Source organism: Nomascus leucogenys, chromosome 9 (assembly GCF_006542625.1).
Source record: "Nomascus leucogenys isolate Asia chromosome 9, Asia_NLE_v1, whole genome shotgun sequence".
Classification (NCBI taxonomy): Eukaryota; Metazoa; Chordata; class Mammalia; order Primates; family Hylobatidae; genus Nomascus; species Nomascus leucogenys.
In genome coordinates this window covers 3,038,488-3,060,528 of record NC_044389.1, presented here as the reverse complement: position 1 = coordinate 3,060,528, position 22,041 = coordinate 3,038,488, and the positions used below count along the sequence as shown (strand labels likewise).

The following is a 22,041-nucleotide window of genomic DNA, read 5'->3' as shown; positions in this document are numbered from 1 at the left end:
TTCTTATCATATATAAAAAAATTCACACTCCCTAACATGAATACCAAACCCTTTATTATTTAGCCCCTGCATATTATTTCCAGCTTCATCGCTCATCATCCCTCTTATTTATTCCAGACATATTGAACTAACTGTAGAGCTGGGGTGTCTTTAGACAGACTGACCCAGAAATACTTTATAATAATTTGAAAATCTACCTATCTTATGATTTTAAAATTCCACTTCTAAGAACATGTATACTTGAAGCAGTGGTTCTCAAACTTTTTTATTAGAATTACCTGAAGAGTTAATAAAAATATAGAGGTGGCAAGTGGGTTGAAGGATAGGACTTGGCCTTTGTATTTTTATGAAGTGCCCTAGGTGATTCCATAACCTACCAAAGTTTATGGATCACTGCCTTAAAGCAGGGGCTGGCAAACTATAGCCTAAAGATCAAATTCAGCTTCTGCCTGTTTTTGTAAACCAAGATTTTTTAGAATACAGCCCACCAATTAGGTATTGTCTATGGCTCCCTTTATACTACAGCAGCAGGGTTGAACAGCTACAACAAAGATCAGAGATCATACAGCTGCAATGGTGAAAATATTTACTATTTATCCATCTACAGAAAAGTTTGCTAATCCTAGAGCCACTGCACCACCCCTGGACTGCAAACCTCATACTTTCTGTCACGTGAGGAAAAAAAAGAAAAGAGAAAAAAAACTTTACTTGTTTAAACCTTTCTCTTACATTCTGCCAGATGCAACCCTTAACTGATACATCATGCTAAAATAAAATTTTAATAAATTACCCCACTGAAAGACACTTAGAAGATAATATAATCTATCTTACCTTCAGAGGAGAAAAGTGAACCTCAAGAAAAAAAAAAAGTTGGAGGCACCAACCTAATATCAGAACAAAGACTAAAGCTTCACTCTCACTTATGTGAATAATTTTTTCTAAAATATTAAAATCATACCGAACTTTACATTTCAAAATGGCTGAAACAGGTGGGGTGTGGTGACTCACACTTGTCATCCCAGCACTTTGGGAGGCGAGGCAAGTGGATTGCTTGAGCTCAGCAGTTCGAGACCAGCCTGGGACACATGGTGAAACCTCGTCTCTACTAAAAATACAATAATTAGCCAGGCATGGTGGCATGAGCCTGTAGTCCTAGCTATTCAGGAGGCTGAGGTGAGAGGATTGCTTGAGCTCAGCAGGCAAAGGCTGTGGTGAGCCAAGATTGAACCACTACACTCCAGCCTGGGTGACAGAGTGAGACCCTCCCTCAAAAAAACAAAAAAATGCTGAATGGTAAATTTTACATTATGTATATTTACCACAATAAAAGAGAGATAAAATTATATTAAAATGAAGTCCACTTTAATGATCTAGTTTAAAGAAAACATTTTATATATTTTTGTCAAATAACATATAAAATATTACACATAAACTAGTCAACAACGAGTGCCCATCCTTTTGCTACTCATAAGCAAATCTGCAGTTTGAAGAAATAAATGTATTTTCTCCAACATGAATATGTTCCAGAGTCTCAGGTAGTAGTTAGAAAACCAATTAAATGCTCCTTAGATATGCCCTAAGGTATTTTACCAAGTCATACCAGCACTTGTTGCTACTCTCCACAAGAGTGGTGATATCCACTCTCTTGAGCTAGGACTGAGCCTCAGTTATCAAGAAGCCGGTAGATAGAATATTTTATATCCAGTAGGTAGTAATAAAATTCTACCTGCAATTAAGAAAAGGCACTAAGCTTAACATAGCCTTAGCAACTATTTCTAAATGCCACAAGAGGGCGATATAACTCTATGACAGCACATGGGAAAACACAATTTTTTGAATTAAAAAAGAAAAATTCCTGACTTTCCAAGATATGGAAATAAAGGCATGTCTGGGTTGAAAATAACAAGTGTGCAAAAAGACTTATTTCTCCTCAATTCATTATTAGCAAAAACACAGTATTTGTCTATATCTTTCTCTGAAGGTTGGCAGTGATTCAAAAAGCAATATCCATACATGCTCTGCTCTTCAGGACACCTGTGAATATAGCCGGCAACTTAGTGCTCCACCTATAGCTACTCAAAAATTATTTGTAGTTACTTCAAACAGGTCCCTTGAACAAAATAGTTTATTTGGACCTTGCCCTAGTCTTCAAATTTCTGTTTGAAATATGTCTGGAAAAAATAGACATAATTTCCTTCAATTATTTTTTGTGTTTAATCACATTTCTACTCACCACTGGCATTTGTTCATAGACACGAATAGAAGATAGTCTATCTACAATAAATCAAATATGAGCACTTAATGTTTTATCAGTCTTAACTCAAATTATAAAACGTACATATGATTGGTTTTGTACCTGAAGAGTTTCCACGGATTTTTTCCATCTTCTCCTTGAGATAAACAATTTGCTTTTCTAGTTGATCATTTAATTCAAGTTGTGTCTCATAACGGGTTTTCCATTCATTACCTGAGTAAAAACAGGGGGAAACAATCAAGATCACCCCACCACCTCTCATTTATTCATTAAAATAACATGATGAGCTTGATCTTACTCTATTACTATATTTGACTTCATTGGCAATACAGATCAACTAGAAGGAAATAATTATTAAGTCTGTATTTCTGTTAGTAAGATTTTCCAGATTGCAAGAATTAGACCCACACTCAGGCTACCACACAGCCAAACCTTATCACAACTACTGCAATTCCTCTTCTTCCCTACTTCCCACCCCCTTTTTTCTTTTACTTCTTGTGCATCCTTACAATGAATTCAATTAGAGGGAATATCAGGACATGTTTCTTTCCTTGGAACTTGAAATACCCACATATATAATATTCATATATTTCATATATGATATTTCATATATCTATCCATAAATATATATGAATATTTCAAGTTCCAAGGAAACTTGAAATATATATTTATATATTTATATATTTTATATATGTTTATATGTATATAAAATATCCTAAACATTACTAACCTATCCAATGTCATGTTCATTTTTTTCCTTTGAAAGCAATTCTGAAGTCTGCTTAATAACTATCACTTATGTGTCTGCTGTGTGTAAAGCACACAATGCTTTACATACATTAACTAATTTAATCCTCATTTTAGAAATGTAGTTACCTATTTTACAAAGATGAGGAAACCAAGGCTCAAAGATGTCAATGTCAAATAACATTCTTAAGATGACAGAGCTAATAAATAAGGGAACCGGGTTTTTAATACAGTTTTATCTGCCTTTGAAATCATATCCTCTTAACTGCTAAGCTGAAGGAACAATGTACATTTAGTTATCTTCTCAGGCATTTTCTCTTAACCTTAAGCAGTTTTCTTTCACTAAACCCCTTTAGTTATTAAAGTCAAAGCACTTTTCTTATGTCTGGGGAAAAAGAAGAATACAGCCTAAAATTAAAAGGTCTTTGTTCAGATTCAAAGCCCAAAGCTAACTTTTTCGAGTCTTTAAAGTCAGGCTTTGTAGAGGGCCAAAAGATGGCTTCTTTTTCAACTTTAAATGATATTCACATGTCTGAAATAACTACTGCTACGTAACAGTTGGTGGAAGAGTTCAGGAGAAAGAGTATTGGCACATACCACTACCAACCTCCTCACCCCTGACACAGGTCTCCCTTACACCCTCATCTCTATGCAAATGCGGTCTACCAAAGGGGCTGGAACACCCTCCCATACTGAAACTGAAAGTCATTAACCCAAAAGCTTTGGAAAGGAACAAGAAGAAAGGAGAAGCCCTGAAAAGACTAAACATTTACCCAAAAGATACAGTAGAGCTCAACTGTATGGAATCATCTTTATAACTTGCTACCTAAAGTCTCCCTTTGTCATGGTATCCCCTTTCCTACCATGGTAACGGATGCTTCAGAGCAAGATGAGAAAGGTTACCAAAAAATTAAAAATGCAATTTATTTTTGGCACATCTGAGTACAGTTTATAAATTTTGACACCATTTTATTTTAAAATATTATTGACTTTTAAGTCAATCATCAAATTTAGATTATCAAATATAGACAAGCCAGCCAGGCACGGTGGCTCACACCTGTAATCCCACCATTTTGGGAGGCTGAGGCTGGCGGATCACTTGAGGTCAGGAGTTCAAGACTAGCCTGGCCAATGTGGTGAAACCCCGTCTCTACTAAAGATCCAAAAATTAGCCGGGCATGGTGGCAGGTGCCCATAATCCCAGCTACTCAGGAGGCTGAGGCAGGAGAATTGCTTGAACCCAGGAGATGGCGGTTGCAGTGAGCTGAGATCACACCACTGCACTCTAATCTGGGTGACATAGTGAGTCTGCATCTCAAAAAAATAAAAATTTTTCTCAAAAAAAAAAAACTAAAAGAAGATAGATAGATAGATAGATAGACAGATAGATAGACCTATTAGTATACAATCATAACCAAATGGAACCCAGCTACTCGCCACTTACAGAGTCCAATTAATAAGAGCAAGGTCTGGCAGAAAGTGACTTTATTAACCCCAGCATCAACATGGGACAACACAAAAGACCCAAGATAGACACCAAAACAAGACACACAGACCTTGTAACCAGCACAACTCCTGCATGCCTCCCATATTAAGTTTCCCTTTATAAGCCCCCTGCCTTTTCCCTAGAAATTGGACATGGTTATTTTGGATGGGCATCTGGCCACTTGTCCATTATTAGTTTTGGTCAATGAAGTCACTTTCTCTCTATCAGACCTCGCTCTTGTTAATTGAACTATGCAATCAGCACTTACAATTGCTGGTTACAATTTTAGTGTCCCATATGGTGAGTGCTGTATGCTCCAGGGCCTGAGCCTGCCAGTCTAGTTTCTATCAGATGGGGCATAGGGCAACCTGTGAATACTAGTTGCTGATGGCTAGCTGACCCCGGCTAGGATATTAGGGAATTTCTCAGCAGCTGCCAAGAATCTTTTGTCTTAGGGATCCTCTCTTTTCTTCCTGCTATGATGTCTGCTACCTTCAATGCTTCACTGGTGCAAAGAAGTGACCTCTGGAGAAGTTGACAAACTTTGGAATTAGGTGCATTAGTCAGAGTACTAATCTGTACCCAACCACCCTCTACCTCTTTTGGGGTGTCGCTGGGGCTCTGCTTTATTTAGACTTCGCTGCCAGTGACACTATATGAGCGTTTTATGCATTGGTTTTGTTTGTATTTGCTGCACCCTTGGGCCTTTGCTCAGTTCTGACTCAGTTGCCTGGGGGAGCCATTTGAAACTGAAATGAGGGATTTGGGAGTCTACACAGCCCCTTAACCAGGGATTTGTTTGGAGGCACACCACCTGTTTGTCGGTATGTGAGATCTTTGTGCACCCTGATCTCTTTCTCTCTCTCTCTCTCTCTTTCCCCTTTTTTCCAACTTCATCATCCTGATTATCTCAGAAGCCATCTACAGCCCTACTCTTCTCAGCCAAAACCACCCTTAGCTCCCTCTGGCTGGAAACAGTTTACCTTGACTGGTGACTTGAGGAAATGGGAGGGATTCATCCCACACCCTTCAGGTCTAGGGTGCTGAGGCTCTCCCTAAGAGGAGATAAACAAGAGAGGTAGGGGTGCTGTGCAGTGGCTGGAAGGCTCATAAACTTCCCTTCCTTCTTTTCTCTTTCCTCTTCCTGCCCATAAAACTTGACCTCCTTTCTCCTCTCCACTCCTTTCTTTTTCTCTTTTCCTGTTCAAACCAGGAAACCAGTACTGAAGAGGAAAAACAATTTTCAACATCCTGGCCCCTGAATTGTCATCCTTTTTGGGACTCCAGCTGATTACATATGATGCATTTTTGTGTACATTTTAAACTGACGGGCAAATTACAGCCAGAAAAATTCAGAACTCAATAACCTGAAGCTATAGAGTTAAGTAGAGTCTTCTAAAGCTATCTTCCCCTCTTTTCTGCCTGCTTTAAATCTGCTGTTACTAAGCTGCTGGTGCTAAGACTCATTTATGATCTAACTAGAATGTAAACACTGGAAAGTTGTTTGAAACTGAAAATAAAAAAAACAAGGGTAAAAGGGGTTTAAAAAATTGCCGTAGAGACTCCTTTACCCAAAATTTTGGTTCACAGATTTCCTTGGATTACCTATTAGGGCAAATGAAGTTTGGCCATATGAACAGGTACCAATTTTGTCAGAAAAAGAACTTGAAGCCAGCTATCTTTTGTAGGTCTGTGAGTTTGTAATGCTGTCTCATGGCTGGAGTTCCAAGGTAAAAGCTATTGGTTATTTCTTTGTGCATGTATGTATACATGTTTAGATATATTTATGTAATATTCATGTATTATGTTCTGTGTTGTGTCTAGCATGCTATCAAACTGGCTTATAAGTAAATGAGTACTCAAAAATTAAGTCCAAATGCTTTTCAAGTGCATGTGAATTTTTCATAAATGAAACTGGTTTTAAAATTATTGATAAAACTAGAAATGTCTTCAGAATTGTCCACATACATTTTTGTCTAAGTGGTTTTATATTTGTATCAGTGTGTATACAAAGGTGTCAAGGGTTGACATAAAGGTTCTAAGACTTTAAACTCAACCAAAAACAGAATAATCTTTGTGTATTTTTTTTTTTTTTGACAAATAAGACTAACTTGTTAGTTCAATGAAACAGCTAAATCTTCAGAGTCATCAGCAAATACATTTAATTTTAAGGTTCTTAATTAGGTGCTCACCATTTAGTGTTCAGTTTTTAAAAATGGTTAATAGGGGGCCGGGCGCGGTGGCTCATGCTTGTAATCCCAGCACTTTGGGAGGCTGAGACGGGCGGATCACGAGGTCAGGAGATCGAGACCACTGTGAAACCCCGTCTCTACTAAAAAAATACAAAAAATTAGCCAGGCGTGGTGGCAGGTGCCTGTAGTCCCAGCTACTCGGAGAGGCTGAGGCAGGAGAATGGCACGAAGCCGGGAGGCGGAGCTTGCAGTGAGCCGAGATTGCGCCACTGCACTCCAGCCTGGGCGACAGAGCGAGACTCCATCTCAAAAAAAAAAAAAAAAAAAAAAAAAATAGGTTAATAGGGAAATAATTTTATTATTTATTTTTAATTTTTTTTTTTTTTTAGATGGAGTCTTGCTCCATAGCCCAGGCTGGAGTGCAGTGGTGCAATCTCGGCTCACTGCAAGCTCCGCCTCCCAGGTTCACACCATTCTCCTGCCTCAGCCTCTCCGAGTAGCTGGGACTACAGGCGCCCACCACCATGCCTGGCTAATTTTTCTGTATTTTTTTTAGTAGAGACAGGGTTTAACCATGTTAGCCACCAGGATGGTCTCGATCTTCTGACCTCGTGATCCGCCCACCGCGGCCTCCCAAAGTGCTGGGATTACAGGCATGAGCCACCGCGCCCTGCCTGGAAATAACTTTAAATAATGATTAGTTTTGTGTAATATCTGTTTTCAGAAGTAACCTAGATAAACTATTAAGAAATGGAAAAAGTGAATACATGTAAATGAGATAAATGCTTGTAAGTGGACTTTTTGTGTAATTTAAAATCTTAAAGTTATTTTGAATTAAGTAATAGATGCTCCAATCCAATAGATAATAATTTGATTTCTGGGACATTTCCAATTAAGAAAAGATTATGATATGGGAAAACATATTTCTAAAATTGTAGAATGGTTTCATCCAGAAAATGCTAACATCTGATAAACAGTTCAGGATTTCTTGCTTCCTAAGTTTACACTAAAATTTAAGGTTACTAAGAATTCTAATATATAATTCTGCAAGCTGTGTTCTCATTTTTTAAAAAAGAGTAATTTAAGTAATTGATGGGTTATTTAAAAGTTATTTCTAAAAGAAGGTAAAAAAGAATCAGTGAGTAGGGGAGAGAGATATAAATAAAGTTGTGGATACAAAAATGTATTTATAATAAAAAAGTTATAAAACAAGCAAACAATTTTACATGAGAAAGATTTTATATAGTAAATTCTTACTCTAAAATAAAATGGCTAGTTATTCAGAAAACAGAAAATTTTAGGACAAGTCAGAAAGTACAAGCATGTAATAAATGGTCTATGTAAGTTATGATAAGGTTCATAAAAGGAAAATTACAAAAGCTATTTTATATATTAAGTTGGCTATAATTAAAAGGGAATTATTTTTAATAGTCTTTCTAAGATTGATACCCTATCTTAAAACAAGGTTTTCTTAAGGTATTACTTTTCTCTTAATAAAATTACAATAGATTTTTAAAATTTTAGAAACTGTTTCTTTTAAAAACTTCTCAGAATCATATCTCAGAAGTTCAACTTTTGCTGTCTCACTGCTTTCAGCTTTTTCTCCCTCTGAGAGGGTCTGAGATGACAGCTCTCTCCTTCAGCTTTTAAATTAGCTTCTGTAACTTTTTTCCTCTGGTTCCATTCTTGTGGCCTAATGCTAAAATGTTTTATCTTAAAGGTCTAGAAAAGCAATATTTTCCTTTAGTATAATTTGATTCCGTACTCTTGGCTTTCTTGATAGGTTTAAATTTTTCAATGTAATCAAGAAACTTCTCATGCAGTTACTAAGACCTATGTATTCCTCTGCTATACTCATAACACTGAACACATTCTTCCTGTGTCTGATTAAATTCAAGAACATTTTTCATCAGGTTTAACTTCCAGGTTGTCTAAATAGGCTTCCTATAAGGAAAAGTAGTCATGCTGCAGGTTTTTCTTTGCCTTTCTAGTAACCGGCGTAAGAAACAACATTTTACTTTTTATCAAAATAATTCATATGTTGTCTTTATTAGATTTTTAACTGCTTAGAAAAACTGAGACCTAAAAGGCTGAAAGTTGTTACATGCATGTAACCTTCTGTATTTCCTTTAAGTCTTTCAGTGATCATTTTGGTTAAATTAGTAACTATTGGTTTACAATGACCTGTGGATCTATTTTAATCAAATATTTTGAGCTCTTTAACATTTTTGAGAAACATCTTCAAAATTGAAACCAAAATTAAGTCTCTGGCTTATTACTGGTGTTTATCAAAGCTATAAAAGTTAATCACTGCAAGGTTATAGAATCTTTCTACAGCTTCCAGTCAAGTCATGGACTCCAGTGTCACCACCTCCAGCCCCTTAAAAAGGTCCTTATCAGGTGCTACTAACTAATCCTTGTGCTATGAAGTTACAGGGCTTTGACTCCTGGGTACACATATCTCATCTAAAGAAGGCAGTGACTCCTGCCAGTATCTGACAGCAAATCTAAGTTAACCGAAGCCCCATTTTTAGATCTGGGCAAAGATGATAATCATAGTAAACTACTTTCATGAGACACAGGGACACGCCTGTACCACAAAAAAATTAAGATTCACTTAATAATTTTGCCTCTATCTAAAATAATATAATTTATTCTGTGCCTAAATAAACTGATACTAAATAATTTAAATGTTTAAATTTAGTGCCTAAATTGATACTAAATAATTTAAATGTTTAGCTACCTATAAGTTTCCTTTCCTGTAACTGTCAGAACTAGGCAGGGCTTATGACCTTTTTGTTTGAAACACGGCTAATACTTTACATTTTTTTTTACCTCCAGAATTTGAAACTATTCAATCCCTCCAGGCCCAGGGGCTATCGCAGAAGTGTGTCATTGTAAGGGCCAGATTTTGAGGGATAAAATTAATTAAGACCCTCCAAATCAAGGACAGACACACAGATGCCTAAACAGCTGAACAATATGCTTGTGTTTTGTACAGCTAATTGCTACAAGTCAAGATTACAGTATCTCAATGCAGAGAATTTATAGATAACTCAACTTTATAACCTTATTTTTTGACTTTTGGTTTTTGACTCTTATGTTGCCTAAAAGGGGTTTTAAAGATTACTGAATACCTGCTCACCTCCACTCCCGTCTGGCCTAAAACGTTTAATTGGATGTAAGTCTTTGACTCTAAGTTCCTTGGCAATAGGGGTCCCACTGAGAGGCATGATGGACCAGGGGCAAGTAGCCACACCACCCCAGAACTTAAGTTAATAAAAGCTTAGCTATGGATACTACCTCTGCATACCTTGACCAAAAAAGGGGGAATATAAACTAAAAAAAAAAAAAAAAAAATCCTAAACCCCCCCAACAGATTGAATGTATCCACCTCTTGGCCAAACGGAATCCCAAAGAAACCTGAAAAACTAGTTCAGGCCATTATGAGAAGTGGAGGGTTGGACATGCCACACTATATCTTCCCCCACTTTGGAGTTTAGGCACAAATGACCAGCATTAACATTAAAATACAGATCACATAAGATGACAAGACAGACTCTTTGTAGCAATAAGACACACACTGTTATGTTTCACTTACTAACAAAGTCTCTCAGAAGCTCAGCAAACGTGTTAATGCTGCAAAGCTTTCTCAAATTCATTTTATTCTAGGGTTTCCTGTATGAAATCTCATATGTTAAACAGGTAAGAATTTGGACTCAACAGTTATTCCTTTATAGTTATAGTCTTCTGTTATCTCTTCATATAGGTCCTCATATTTCTTGTCAGGAATATTGTCAGATCTTTTATGATTTCGGTTGGAATTGTGGGTGGGATCATTTAAAAACCCTATTTTCTAACTGGTTATTGCTGGCATTTGTTTTTTTTAAATAAACATTTATTTCATTATTGTATCCAACCATTTTCTAATTCTTTATTAATACACTAATCTTTATAATTGTATCACTTCCTCTCTAATCGCTATAACTCATTTCTATTTCATATTTTATTGCTTAATTAGAACTTTCAAAACTATATTGCATTTTAGTAATGGCAGCAGGCAGCTTTGGTATTTTTTCCCCCAAGAATGGAAATTTCTCTACTATTTCATAGTTAAGTATTATGCTAGTTTGAGATAAATAGAAGTATTCTTTTCCTTGTTTTGAAATAAGAAAAACAAATGGAATTTTATTTTTAAAATTTTAGCATTTACTGAGGTGATTTAAAAAAATATATTGGATTTATTAATATATTACCCACTAGCCAAAGGTATTTGGGCATAGAAACCAGCTTATAAAAGACTCAAAGGAGAAATCCAGGATGAAGACGTAAACTTGTGTGTTGTCAATAAGTCTTCATTTTTTTTTTTTTGGATGGAGTCTCGTTCTTATCATCCAGGCTGGAGTGCAATGGTGCAATCTTTGCTCACTGCAACCTCCACCTCCCGGTTCAATCGATTCTCCTGCCTCAGCCTCCAGAGTAGCTGGGATTACAGCCACCCACCACCACACCTGGCTAATTTTTCTTTTGTTATTTTTAGTACAGACACGTTTCACCATGTTGGCCAGGCTGGTCTCGAACTCCTGACCTCAGGTGACCTGCCTGCCGTGGCCTCCCAAAGTGCTGGGATTACAGGTGTGAAGTGCCACACCCGGCCTCCATTTTTCAATCTATAAAACAGAGGTAATGATATTATTTTCAAAGGGTAGTTGTGAGGTTTCAATTTTTTTAAAAAACGTACTTAAAGCTCTACACAAATAATAATTCTTCTTGCTTAAAAAAGTCACCTGAACATTTTCTTTACCATTTTCTTATTACTAAACTTTGTTGTGAAATTCAAATTAAAACATAAAACCAAATTTTCTACGTATAGTTTCCTATGAATCCTAAAAGGCTTCAAGAGGTGACTTTGAGAATATAAAGCTCTCTGGAGTTGGCTGTGTTTACCGCCTGCCTAAAAATTAATCCAGTGACAAGCAAGATCAAACAATAAGCAGATGACAGAGTAAAAATAAAAACTACTCTTTTGAAGTCTTTTGCTGTAAATGGGGCAGGGACGGGGGATGCTAGCTGAAGGGGAAAAGTGGGGCCAAAATAAGCCTATCATTTGTTGTTTAGATAAAATAAATTCAGCATGTTGGTCTGCTGTTGGGAATGATCCAGGAGAGCAGGGAAAACAGACAGTGTAGGGAAGAGAGGGCCATCACTAGAGTGATATCCTTGAGTAGGTGCGAGTAGGTAGGATCTACTGCACAAAGGGAGGAGATAACCTGAGACAAGAATAAGGACAGATCATTCATAGAAACAAGAGGGAAGAGGATGTGCAAGGGTGCAGGCAGATGGGTAGCTCTGTTGGTAGAAACATGTAGAAGTCCTCTTCTGATTGCTTCTCTTTTTTCTTTGAAAGAGGAGGGTAAGCTCATTACCTGAGAGTGTGATTGAGTGGAGAGGTGGTAGAGGTTTGAGAAGAAAGCAGAAAGGGTGAAAAAATTATCTGAACAGTGAATGTACCCCTATTTGTCGCATGTGCACATATTTCCAATAATAAATTCCCTTTAAAACACCATTAATATTGCCCCACTGCCTTCAGGATAAATGTAAATTCATTAGCATCATGCAATCTTCTTGATTTATCTCCTTCATAAACTTTAATCTCATCTCCTAACGAATTCTCATTATGACCTATGTTCCATTTTTGTCAATTACTTAGTATATTCCCCAAATGGCTTTATGTTTAATGGTCCTATGGCAGACTGTATTTTCCAAAGATGACTGCCAATAATATATCCCATCCCATGTGTTGCTCTGTAATGTGACCTTAAAAGCAGTCTACCTCTCCAGTCCCTTGAATCTGTGACTATTATGACCAACAGAATATAGTGGATATACCCCCGTGCCAGTTCTGGGAGTAGCCCTTGACTGGCCTGGCAGTCTCTACTTATGTCTTTTGGAATGCTTGCTCTTGGGATACATCCTCTTGGAACCTAACCACCATGCTGTGAGAAGAAAAAGGTACAAGAGGCATTTCTGACAGGCAGCCCTAGCTGAGCTTCCAGTCAAAAGCCAGTGTCAGATGTTAGCCATGTGAATGAGTCATCACGGAATGACCAGCTCACTTGAATCTTCAGTATACCTGACTGCAACAAAACAAGAGACCTCAATCAAGAACCATCCAGGTGAACCAACCCAGTTAGTCCACAGAATTATAAGAGATAGTTTGTTGTTTTAAGCTCCTAAATTATAGGGTGATTTGCTATGTAGCAAAAGACAAGCAGAAGTGTTTTGAGTGTGATGTGGTAGATGGCAGTTGTATTATCATTTACTGAAGGCATGGTAAATAGATGATCTAGGATCAAGTCACGGCTCTGCCACTCCCTGGCTATATTACCTTATAAGTTATTTAAATTCCTGAATTTCATTCTTCCATATATGGGGATAATAATAACTACCTCACCTGACACAGTCCCTGGCTTTAAAGGAGTAAATGTTTCTGCCCTTCACCTTAGGCCTTACTTTTGGCCCACTAAGGAAAGAACTTTCTCTCCTATCATTCTGACGTTTTCTCTTTATACCCACGTACTAGCTCCTTCTTTTGAGAACTGCTACAACTTGTTGAGCCACATTTTACTAGTGGGCATAGTTATTGCATGTGTACCTGTGAGCATGCCTTCTGTTTTTCCTGTAACTGGGTACATGAGGAAGTTCCAGCTACCCTGCCAACGCAGCTATTTGATAAGTACACTTAGAGCCTGCCCCCAGAGACTGAGTGACATCTAAGATATAGATATGGAGATAGACGAAGCTACGTCAGCCTTGGGACAAAGTAGTATTCTGCAACCAAGCTTTAACGAAGCATTGGGTACTTACAGAAAGTGGCATTTTATTTCCCATATGGCCACTAATCCTTTTTGTTCATGGCTCCCCAGTTGAGGAAGAGTATAAATGTAGCAGGACGAGCCGCAGACAAAACCCCTCAGACACCGTTAAAGAAGGAAAGGCTTTTTCGGCCGGGAGCATCGGCAAGACTCACGTCTCAAAAAACCAAGCTCCCCAAGTAAGCAATTCCTGTCCCTCTTAAGGGCTTAGAACTCTAAGGGGGTCTGTGTGAGAGGGTTGAGACTGATTGAGCAAGCAGGGGGTATGTGACTGGGGGCTGCATGCACCGGTAATTAGAGCGGAACAGAACAGGACAGGGATTTTCACAGTGCTTTTCCATACAATGTCTGTAATCTATAGATAACACAACCGATTAGGTCGGGGGTCAATCTTTAACTACCAGTCCCAGGGTGTGGTGCTGGGCTGTCTGCCTGTGGATTTCATTTCTGCCTTTTAGTTTTTATTTCTTCTTTCTTTGGAGGCAGAAACTGGGCATAAGACAATATGAGAGGTGGTCTCCTCCCTTATAAATACCCACCCTGATAACCCTAATAAACTCCTCCTGTTCTTTAGCATTCAGTTCAAGCAATGCCTGTTCTGGAAAGCCTGTCTTTATTAACTCACCTGAATTCTGTTAGGTTTCCCTTCCCTAAGTTTTCATTTATCCTTACGTAGAACTTATACGACTTCTCATATCCATATTGTGGTTTGATACTTTCTCCCAATAGTCAATGAACCTCTTTAGAACAGGGAAAACAAAGGTCTTCCATTTAAAGTGTTGACATATGGCAGGGTCATATCTTGCAAACATTACAAATTTTAAGGATATATGAGTGTGTATGTACACAACACCCTCCACACCAAACACACATTCTTCCAACAACAATAGCTAAAACCCAGATATGGATTTTAAACATATCCCAAATCTAGAAGTTAAGATATAAAGAGTGTAACTTGAGGCGAATAGAAAACTGGTGGTATTTATTTAATAAAGAAATAATATATTGATGTCATGTAACAAAGGTTTTGCTAATTAATGAACATTTTGAACGTGAAAGGTAGAAAAATAATTAAATAGTAATAGGTTTGATATTCTGAAGTATCAGTTTTAAAGCCTCTATTATAAACTACTATGAATGTGGCCAAAAAGCAATACTGAAACGTTGGTACTATTATTCAATATATGGAATTTAATGCACCATAGATATCCTGGTAAAATGAACAATAATTATACAGGAGTCACAAATATAAGTATTTACTTATATACCTTCATTGTCAGTATTGAGTTTGGCTTCCAGTTCCATAATCTTGTGTCTTAGTTCAAATATTGAGAGTTGCACTGCATCCCTGTTATTTAAAATATTTTTGTTGATTATAATTCAATTAAAAATAACATAAGAAAAATAATACATAGTAACCTACTACTACTTCAGGAACAATTTACTATTACACTTCATTTACTGAAGGACTGGTTAACAAATAAGACTCAGGCAAAGGAAGGCTTCCAATTAGTTCTAGGACTCAAATATGCACTAAAGCTCAAAGACCCCCAGGCAACAATTGGAAATCTTTTATTTATTTTTTTGAGACAGAATCTCGCTCTGTCGCCCAGGTTGGAGTGCAGTGGTGCAATCTCGGCTCACTGCAACCTCTGCCTCCCGGGTTCAAGCAATTCTCCTGCCTCAGCCTCCTGAGTAGCTGGGATTACAGGCGTGTGCCACCAAGCCCTGCTAATTTTTTTGTATTTTTAGTAGAGACGGGGTTTCACCATATTGGCTAGGCTGGTCTCGAACTCCTAACCTTGTGATCCGCCCAGCCTCGGCCTCCCAAAGTGCTGGGATTACAGGCGTGAGCCACCACGCCTGGCCCTTGGAAATCCTTTATTTTTAACTTAAATATCATCCTAAAGAAGTTAGTTATTTGGTTTTTCAGAACCAAGCAAATTAGGCACTGCACATTATTACAGAAAGGCATACCTAGGGCAATACATAACAGCTGACAAACTGAAACAAAGAGAAAAAACAAACACTAATTTAAAAGGTTAGCTATTTAGAACATCAGTAAATAGAACATTATGACAGGGCCATTTATTCAATAAATATTTTTGAGTGCCTATTATGTTCAAGGCATTGTATTAAATACGGAAGAATTCAGTGAACAGTGAACAGAAAAGTAGCAATAGCGGCAGCAAAGTTCCACTGGATGCGTATTACAAGCCAATGCTAAGTTATTTATAGTGCATTTCATTCCAACCTGGGAACAACTGCAGGAGGTATGAGATGGACTATTTGTATGCCAGTCTTAGAGCTGAGAAAACTGAGGATTAAAGAGGTTAATTAACTTGTCTAAGATTGCATAATTACTGAGTGACAAGAGATGGGGTTTGCATTTATGCAGGACTGTCCTCAAGTACTTGCTCTTATTCTCCACTTCCTCAGAATACACAGAACCTGTCCTCAGAACGCGTGTAGCTTGGTAGCAAAACAAGAAATAGGCAATTAAAATACTGTGACTGGAGCTACAATAGAGGAAAACCCAGAACTCTATCTAGGCACAAAGGAGAGTCCAATTCTCACGGGACTTGTGGATGGAGTTGGGAGTATGTCCAAAAAATACTTTAAATGTTTCAAAAATTTAACACGAAGTACGAATACTTTTTTTAAAAAACATAAAGGAGGAGTAACAGTTTTACTAAATGTCATTTTATGAAGTTCCCCTTAAAGGGATGAAAGAAAAAAAAAACCCGTATAACTAAATAAAATCTTTGGAATTTTAAGCAGAAAACCTGGATTTATGGAGACATCAAAACCAAACACAACTTTTGACGTTACAGTATATGGGCAAAATACACGCCATATGATTGGATCCTTAAGGGCAGCACATCCTACCCCGAAAGCTGCCTACTTAAAATACCAAAGGCTTAGTCAAAGAGGCACGTGAATCTTTCGCACGGAACCCTTTTGGAACCCAGACCCAAGTGCCCAGCGGTTAATCATGGCGCCGGTCTCACAGCATCCTCAGCGGCTTCGGCCCTGAGACTCCGCAGGTGAAGGCTCGGGGGGCGTGGACGGGACCCCACACCGCGCCGCCCCCCGACTCACTTCTTGCGGATTTCTTCCAGCAACTGCTGTTTCAGGCGGTTGGTGCTCACACCGTCGAAGTTGTAGCTTCTCTCTTCCTCCATAGTGTCAGGCTAGAGACCTCCCGCGTCTTTCCCCTCAGCACCTCAGAGACATTAAGGGCCACCCAGAAGCGAGTACAGCACGAGGCGGTGAACCGCAACCGCGCCCCCGGTCGCACCTCCCGCGCCTGCCCACAGAGGCACGTGGTGACGTCATAAAGCGATGCCCGCAGGCGGCAGGGGGTGGGGCGAGGGCAGCCGGGGAGACTGGAGAAGAAACCTACTCTGTCCGGTGGAGCGACCCTGGAGAACAGCTCGAGGGACACTCCTTGCTCAAGACGCTGGGGTTAGACGTGCTCCGGCTACACATCGGAGTGTCAGGGGGCCAAGAATATCCCTCTCCTTTTTCTTCCCTCCTGCTGGCTTTGGTTGCTTTCCTAAACATTGCCCCGGGCGGCAAAGTCGGCTTCACTCTTAGCCCCTGTTAGGGAAATGCTGGATCCAAGAGTAGCTGCGCCCTTCTTTGCTTCAGTTGAACAAGCACCAGAGTCGCTGATTTGGCAGTGTCGGAGCGGGAGGAACTGGTCTTAAAAAGGTACCTCCTGAACTCGGGAAGACTGCTAACCCTCCAGATTATTGTTTTGCATCTGTGTGCTGTTCATGAACATACCTCAGAGCTGTTTACTGCAACTTGAAATTTCATTATATTTTTAATCACAAGGTTTGCATCCTACCCTTGATACATCTGTGTTTCCTTGACAAAAAGAGACATACTCTGTAAAATATTTGAAGAGATTTATTCTGAGCCAAATGAGTGACCAATGGCTGGTGACAGCCCTCAGGAGATTCTGAGAACACGTGCCCAAGGTGGTCAGGGTACAGCTTAGTTCTATACATTTTAGGGAGACATGGGACATCAATCAAATACATGTTAAGATATACACTGGTTCCATCGGGAAAGGCAGGGCAATTGGAAGGGATGGACGGGGTGGGGGGGAGGGGGGGGGTGGCTTCCAGGACACAGCTGGATTCAAAGATTTTCTGATTGGCAATTGGTTGAAAAGTTACTGACTTAGGACTGTCTTTAGAAAATAAAGGGGTTGTGGAGACCAAGGTTTTAGTGAGAATGGGATAATTGATTGGTGTGGAAAACACAATTTGGTGTCAGAAGTGTTGTGAATACATAAATAGTTTTCCAACTGAGTTTCTGGATGAGATTAACATTTCAACTGGTAGACTGAGTATAGTACATTGTCTTCCCCAGTGTGGGTGGGCCTCAGCCAATCGACTGAAGACGGAATAGAACAAAAAGGCTGACCTCCCAGGAGTAAGAGGGAGCTCCTACAGCCAAACAGCTTGAGCTGGAACACTTTTCCAGCCTTGGGCTCAGACTGGGACTACACGTTTGCCTGCATCTCCAGCTTGTCAACTGCAGACCCTGAGACTTCTCAGCCTTCATAATTGTATGGGCAAATTCCTTATAATAAATCTTTTATACGCACACTCCCTATTGGTTCTGTTTCTGTGAATTACCCTCATATAGGAGGTATGCTTATCAAAATTTTGTCTAGCTGTTAAGTCTGAAAGGGCAACTCACAACCAAGTAAACAGAATAGAATGAAGTGAAAAGGACTAGATTATCTGTTGACAAATCCAAATGTACAGAGGATTTCTTTTTTGAGACGGAGTCTCATCTGTCTCCCAGGCTGGAGTGCAGTGGCACAATCTCAGCTTACTGCAAACTCTGCCTCCTGTGTTAAAGCGATTCTCCTGCCTCAGCCTCCCAAAGTAGCTGGGACTACAGGCATGCACCACCATGCCCAGCTAAATTTTTTTGTGTATTTTTAGTAGAACGGGTTTTCACCATATTGCTCATGCTGGTCTTGAACTCCTGACCTTGTGATCCACCCACCTCTGCCTCCCAAAGTGCTGGGATTACAGGCATGAGCCACTGCACCCAGCTTTCTTAAAAAGGATTTCTTAAAAAGATCTGTTAGCAGGATCTCACTGTGGGAAATTAAGAGCAAAGGCAAGCAGAAAACAGGTTTGTCAACAACTACAGAAACCACAGATTTGTGTTTCTGGCAGAGATGAAGGAACTGAATTTACCCTCCTGCCTGAAACAACTAAAAAACTAAGAGGAACAAAAAAAGAAACAATGGTTTTCAAGGCATTGAACATCAGGCAATAAGGGACAATGATCACCAAGAGATGAGACACAAATGAGGCAAGCTCCCAAATTGGCCTGGGCCTGCCAGGGTACAAAGCAGAAACGGAGAAAACAGGCAGAGGCTGGCGGTTGCCCTAAGTTGAGGAAACGGAGTTTCTCTAAGAGTCTAGGGAGAACAAGGCAGCTAGACTTTGCAGGGCAGATATTGGAGAGCGGCGCAGGGTGTTCCCAGACCAAACTGAGGGTTGGGCTGGTATTTCTTGTGACCCAGTAACAACATGTAGATGAACTGGGGAGGAAGAGAGTTTTTATTTCTGGAACCAGTTACAGGGAGGCGGCCTGGAAATTATCACCAGACCAACTCAAAATTACAGTTTTCCAGACCTTATAATATCTTCTAAACTGTATGTCTAAGTGCGCATTCATCTATAGACATGTGGTTAACTTCTTAAAATCTACAACTAAGGTCTTGAGTCCCGAAGACCTTCCTCTGGAGCCTCAGTAAATTTACTTAATCTAAATGGATCCAGGTGCTAGGGTGATTACCCTTGTCTCCTGCTAAATCAGGGAGGTCTGGGGATTCCTTCGGACCCCCAATAAACTTGTTTAATCCTAAATGGGTCCAGCTAAGAATTCCTCCTTTTTTTTGTCATGCTTTAAGGCCTAGTTCTTGGTGGGCTTTTGTTACATTCCAGCCTTTGTATAAGGGCCTTGGTTTTTTTAGCTTTTAGTATTTAACTTAGCCACTCAGTCAGTACTGAAACAGTTGTTATGGAGGCCTGTGTTGAGACCTGGCCTGCCACAGGGTACACTCTGCAGCAGAGTACTGATGAATGCACATACATGGTGGGACAAGTACTCAGGCTGGGGAAGGAACCGTCATAAAGGATTAGAGGGGAAATCCTTACAGTTTATAGAGGTAGGAATAATACCTGCTACCATCCACCAGAATGGAGAACCTCTGAATTCACAGGGCATCAGGTACACAGAGGATTTTGATTTAGGAGTGGAAAAAACACTAGCCCTAACAAGTTTAAAAGAAAGATCCAAAAGTATCCAACTGGTTCTAAGTAACTTAATCCCCTCCCAAGACAAAGCTCGAGAATATTTATAGGAACACAAAACATCCAGTACCCAATAAGGTAAAATTCACAATGTCCAACAATATCTTTAGTCTCGTTATATTGCCCAGGCTGGTCTCAAACTCCTGGACTCGAGAGATCCACCCAACTTCAGCCTCCCAAAGTGTTGGGATTACAGGTGTGCGCCTCTGCACCCAATGTAACATTGTTTTCTTAAGGAATGTTAGAACTCACCTGTATTCTCAGTCCATCTGGGGCTGATGTTTCTTTGTGGGAAGATTTTAAACTCCTTATGGAACTTGTTTAATCAGCCAAAATACTCTTAAAGAATTTGGTCGAGGGAATTGAGCCTCTTGCCCTAACAATCAGTAGGACTTACTAATTTACAATGATGACAGTGTGGGACTGGCACAGGAACAAAAGAAATGACAGATGGAACAAACGCCTCTGAGCCCAGAAACACTCATACTTGATATATAAAGACCTGTGGGAAATTACTGAAGAAAAGAACTATTCAATAAATGGGGGTTAAATAACTTATTATCTACGGGGTGGGGGAGGAGGGGAGGAATTAGATACCTTACATCTTGCACACATATACACAATTCTCAGTAAACACCTAAACTTGAAAAGTAAAACTGTCAGCAGTGACAACAGGCAAATTTTACAGTAGAGGGAAATGAATGGCAAATGAACTGATCTAAGGTCAAGAAAGGAGGTCAGGAAACACAAAATTATGAGATACTTTTTTATATATGCTACATTAACAATAAAAACATTGCAAAGGGAAGTACTACTCAAGAGAATATCATCATTTTGGAAAATATCTGGCATTATTTTGCAAACCTTGACAAGCCAACAACTCCACTCTTATGTATAAAGTCTCTTGCCTATGTGTACCAGGGGACAGTCAAGGATGTTTTGAGTGTACTCTTTGTAACAAAAACAAATGTCAACTGATAGGAAAATGAACACTTAAGTTGTGGTGTACTCACACAGAATACTATAGAGCAAGTAAACCATCCATGCATAAAAGCACAAGAATGAATTTTAAACATAAACTCAAAAAAGCAAGTTGAGTAAGACTTCACATTCAGACACTATATGTAGAAAGCTTCAAAAAATGAAACAGTATGTTTGGAGAATATACATGTGATTAAAAAAGGGCAAGGAACAATAAAAAATGACGTGGGGAAAGAGGTAAGGAAAGAACATACATATATGTAATTGGCAGCTTTCCATGTCTTTAGTTAGGTGTGATGAGTTTTTAAGTGTTGTTATTCATCATACCTTACATGTAATATACAATTTTATCTGTGTATCAATTATTACACAATATTAAAAAAATCTTTAGAAGATGCCTATCTCCTAATGATTCAGTGAATGGTGGGAAAAGTCCATTTTCTATAGTCTAAGGCAGCACACTTTTTCTGCAAAGGGCCAGAGAGTGAGTAAGTTAGGCTTGTGGACCATATAGTCTCTGATGCAACTACTCAACTCTCACGTTGAACTAGACAGCAGCCATAGCCAATATGTAAACAAATGGGTATGGCTATGCTCCAATAAAACTGTATTTATGAAAATAGGTGGCCATCTGGATTTAGCCCATGGAGGGTATTTGCTGACCTCTGGTCAAAGCTAACTTTTTAAAGTTTACGTTCCATTATTTGCCATTCCATTTCTTTAAAAAAATTTTTTTTAATTTTTATGGGTACATGGTAGGTGTACATATTTATGGGATACATGAGGTATTTTGATACAGGCATATGATTTATAATAATTACATCGGGGTGTATCTACTGCTTCAAGCATTCATTTGTGTTACACACATCCCAATTACACTCTTTTATTTTTAAATGTATAAAAAGTTATTGTTGACTGTAGTCACCCTGTTGGGCTATCAAATACTACAACTAATTTGTTCTAACTAACTATATTTTCATACCCATTAATCAACCTCACTTCCCTCCCCATACCTTCAATGCCTCCCAGCCTCTGGTAACCATCATTCTACTCTCTATCTCCTTAAGTTCGATTATTGTAATTTTCAGCTCCCACAAATGAGAATATATGAAGTGCCATTCCATTTCTTAAACAAAGCATAGACTGTCTG

The 22,041-nt window shown here is 38.9% G+C and overlaps 1 protein-coding gene across 4 annotated transcripts in view; it reads right to left on the bottom strand.

Annotated features, from left to right (window-relative positions):
* Nucleotides 1-16,836, bottom strand: part of CCDC169 (coiled-coil domain containing 169) — a 70,587-nt gene extending 53,751 nt beyond the window's left edge. Inside the window, exons 1-4 of one of the 4 annotated variants that reach the window (XM_030818524.1) lie at nt 16,657-16,828; nt 14,823-14,902; nt 2,357-2,467; nt 2,234-2,274 (exon numbers count right to left, since the gene is read on the bottom strand). In XM_030818524.1, coding sequence (XP_030674384.1) covers nt 2,234-2,274; nt 2,357-2,467; nt 14,823-14,902; nt 16,657-16,739 — 315 coding nt within the window. In that variant the 5' untranslated portion in view covers nt 16,740-16,828. Of the gene's footprint in view, nt 1-2,233; nt 2,275-2,356; nt 2,468-14,822; nt 14,903-16,656 lie in introns of all 4 variants that reach the window. The other 3 variants (XM_030818525.1, XM_030818526.1, XM_030818527.1) reach the window with 3 other exon arrangements.
* Nucleotides 16,837-22,041: the final 5,205 nt, after the last annotated feature.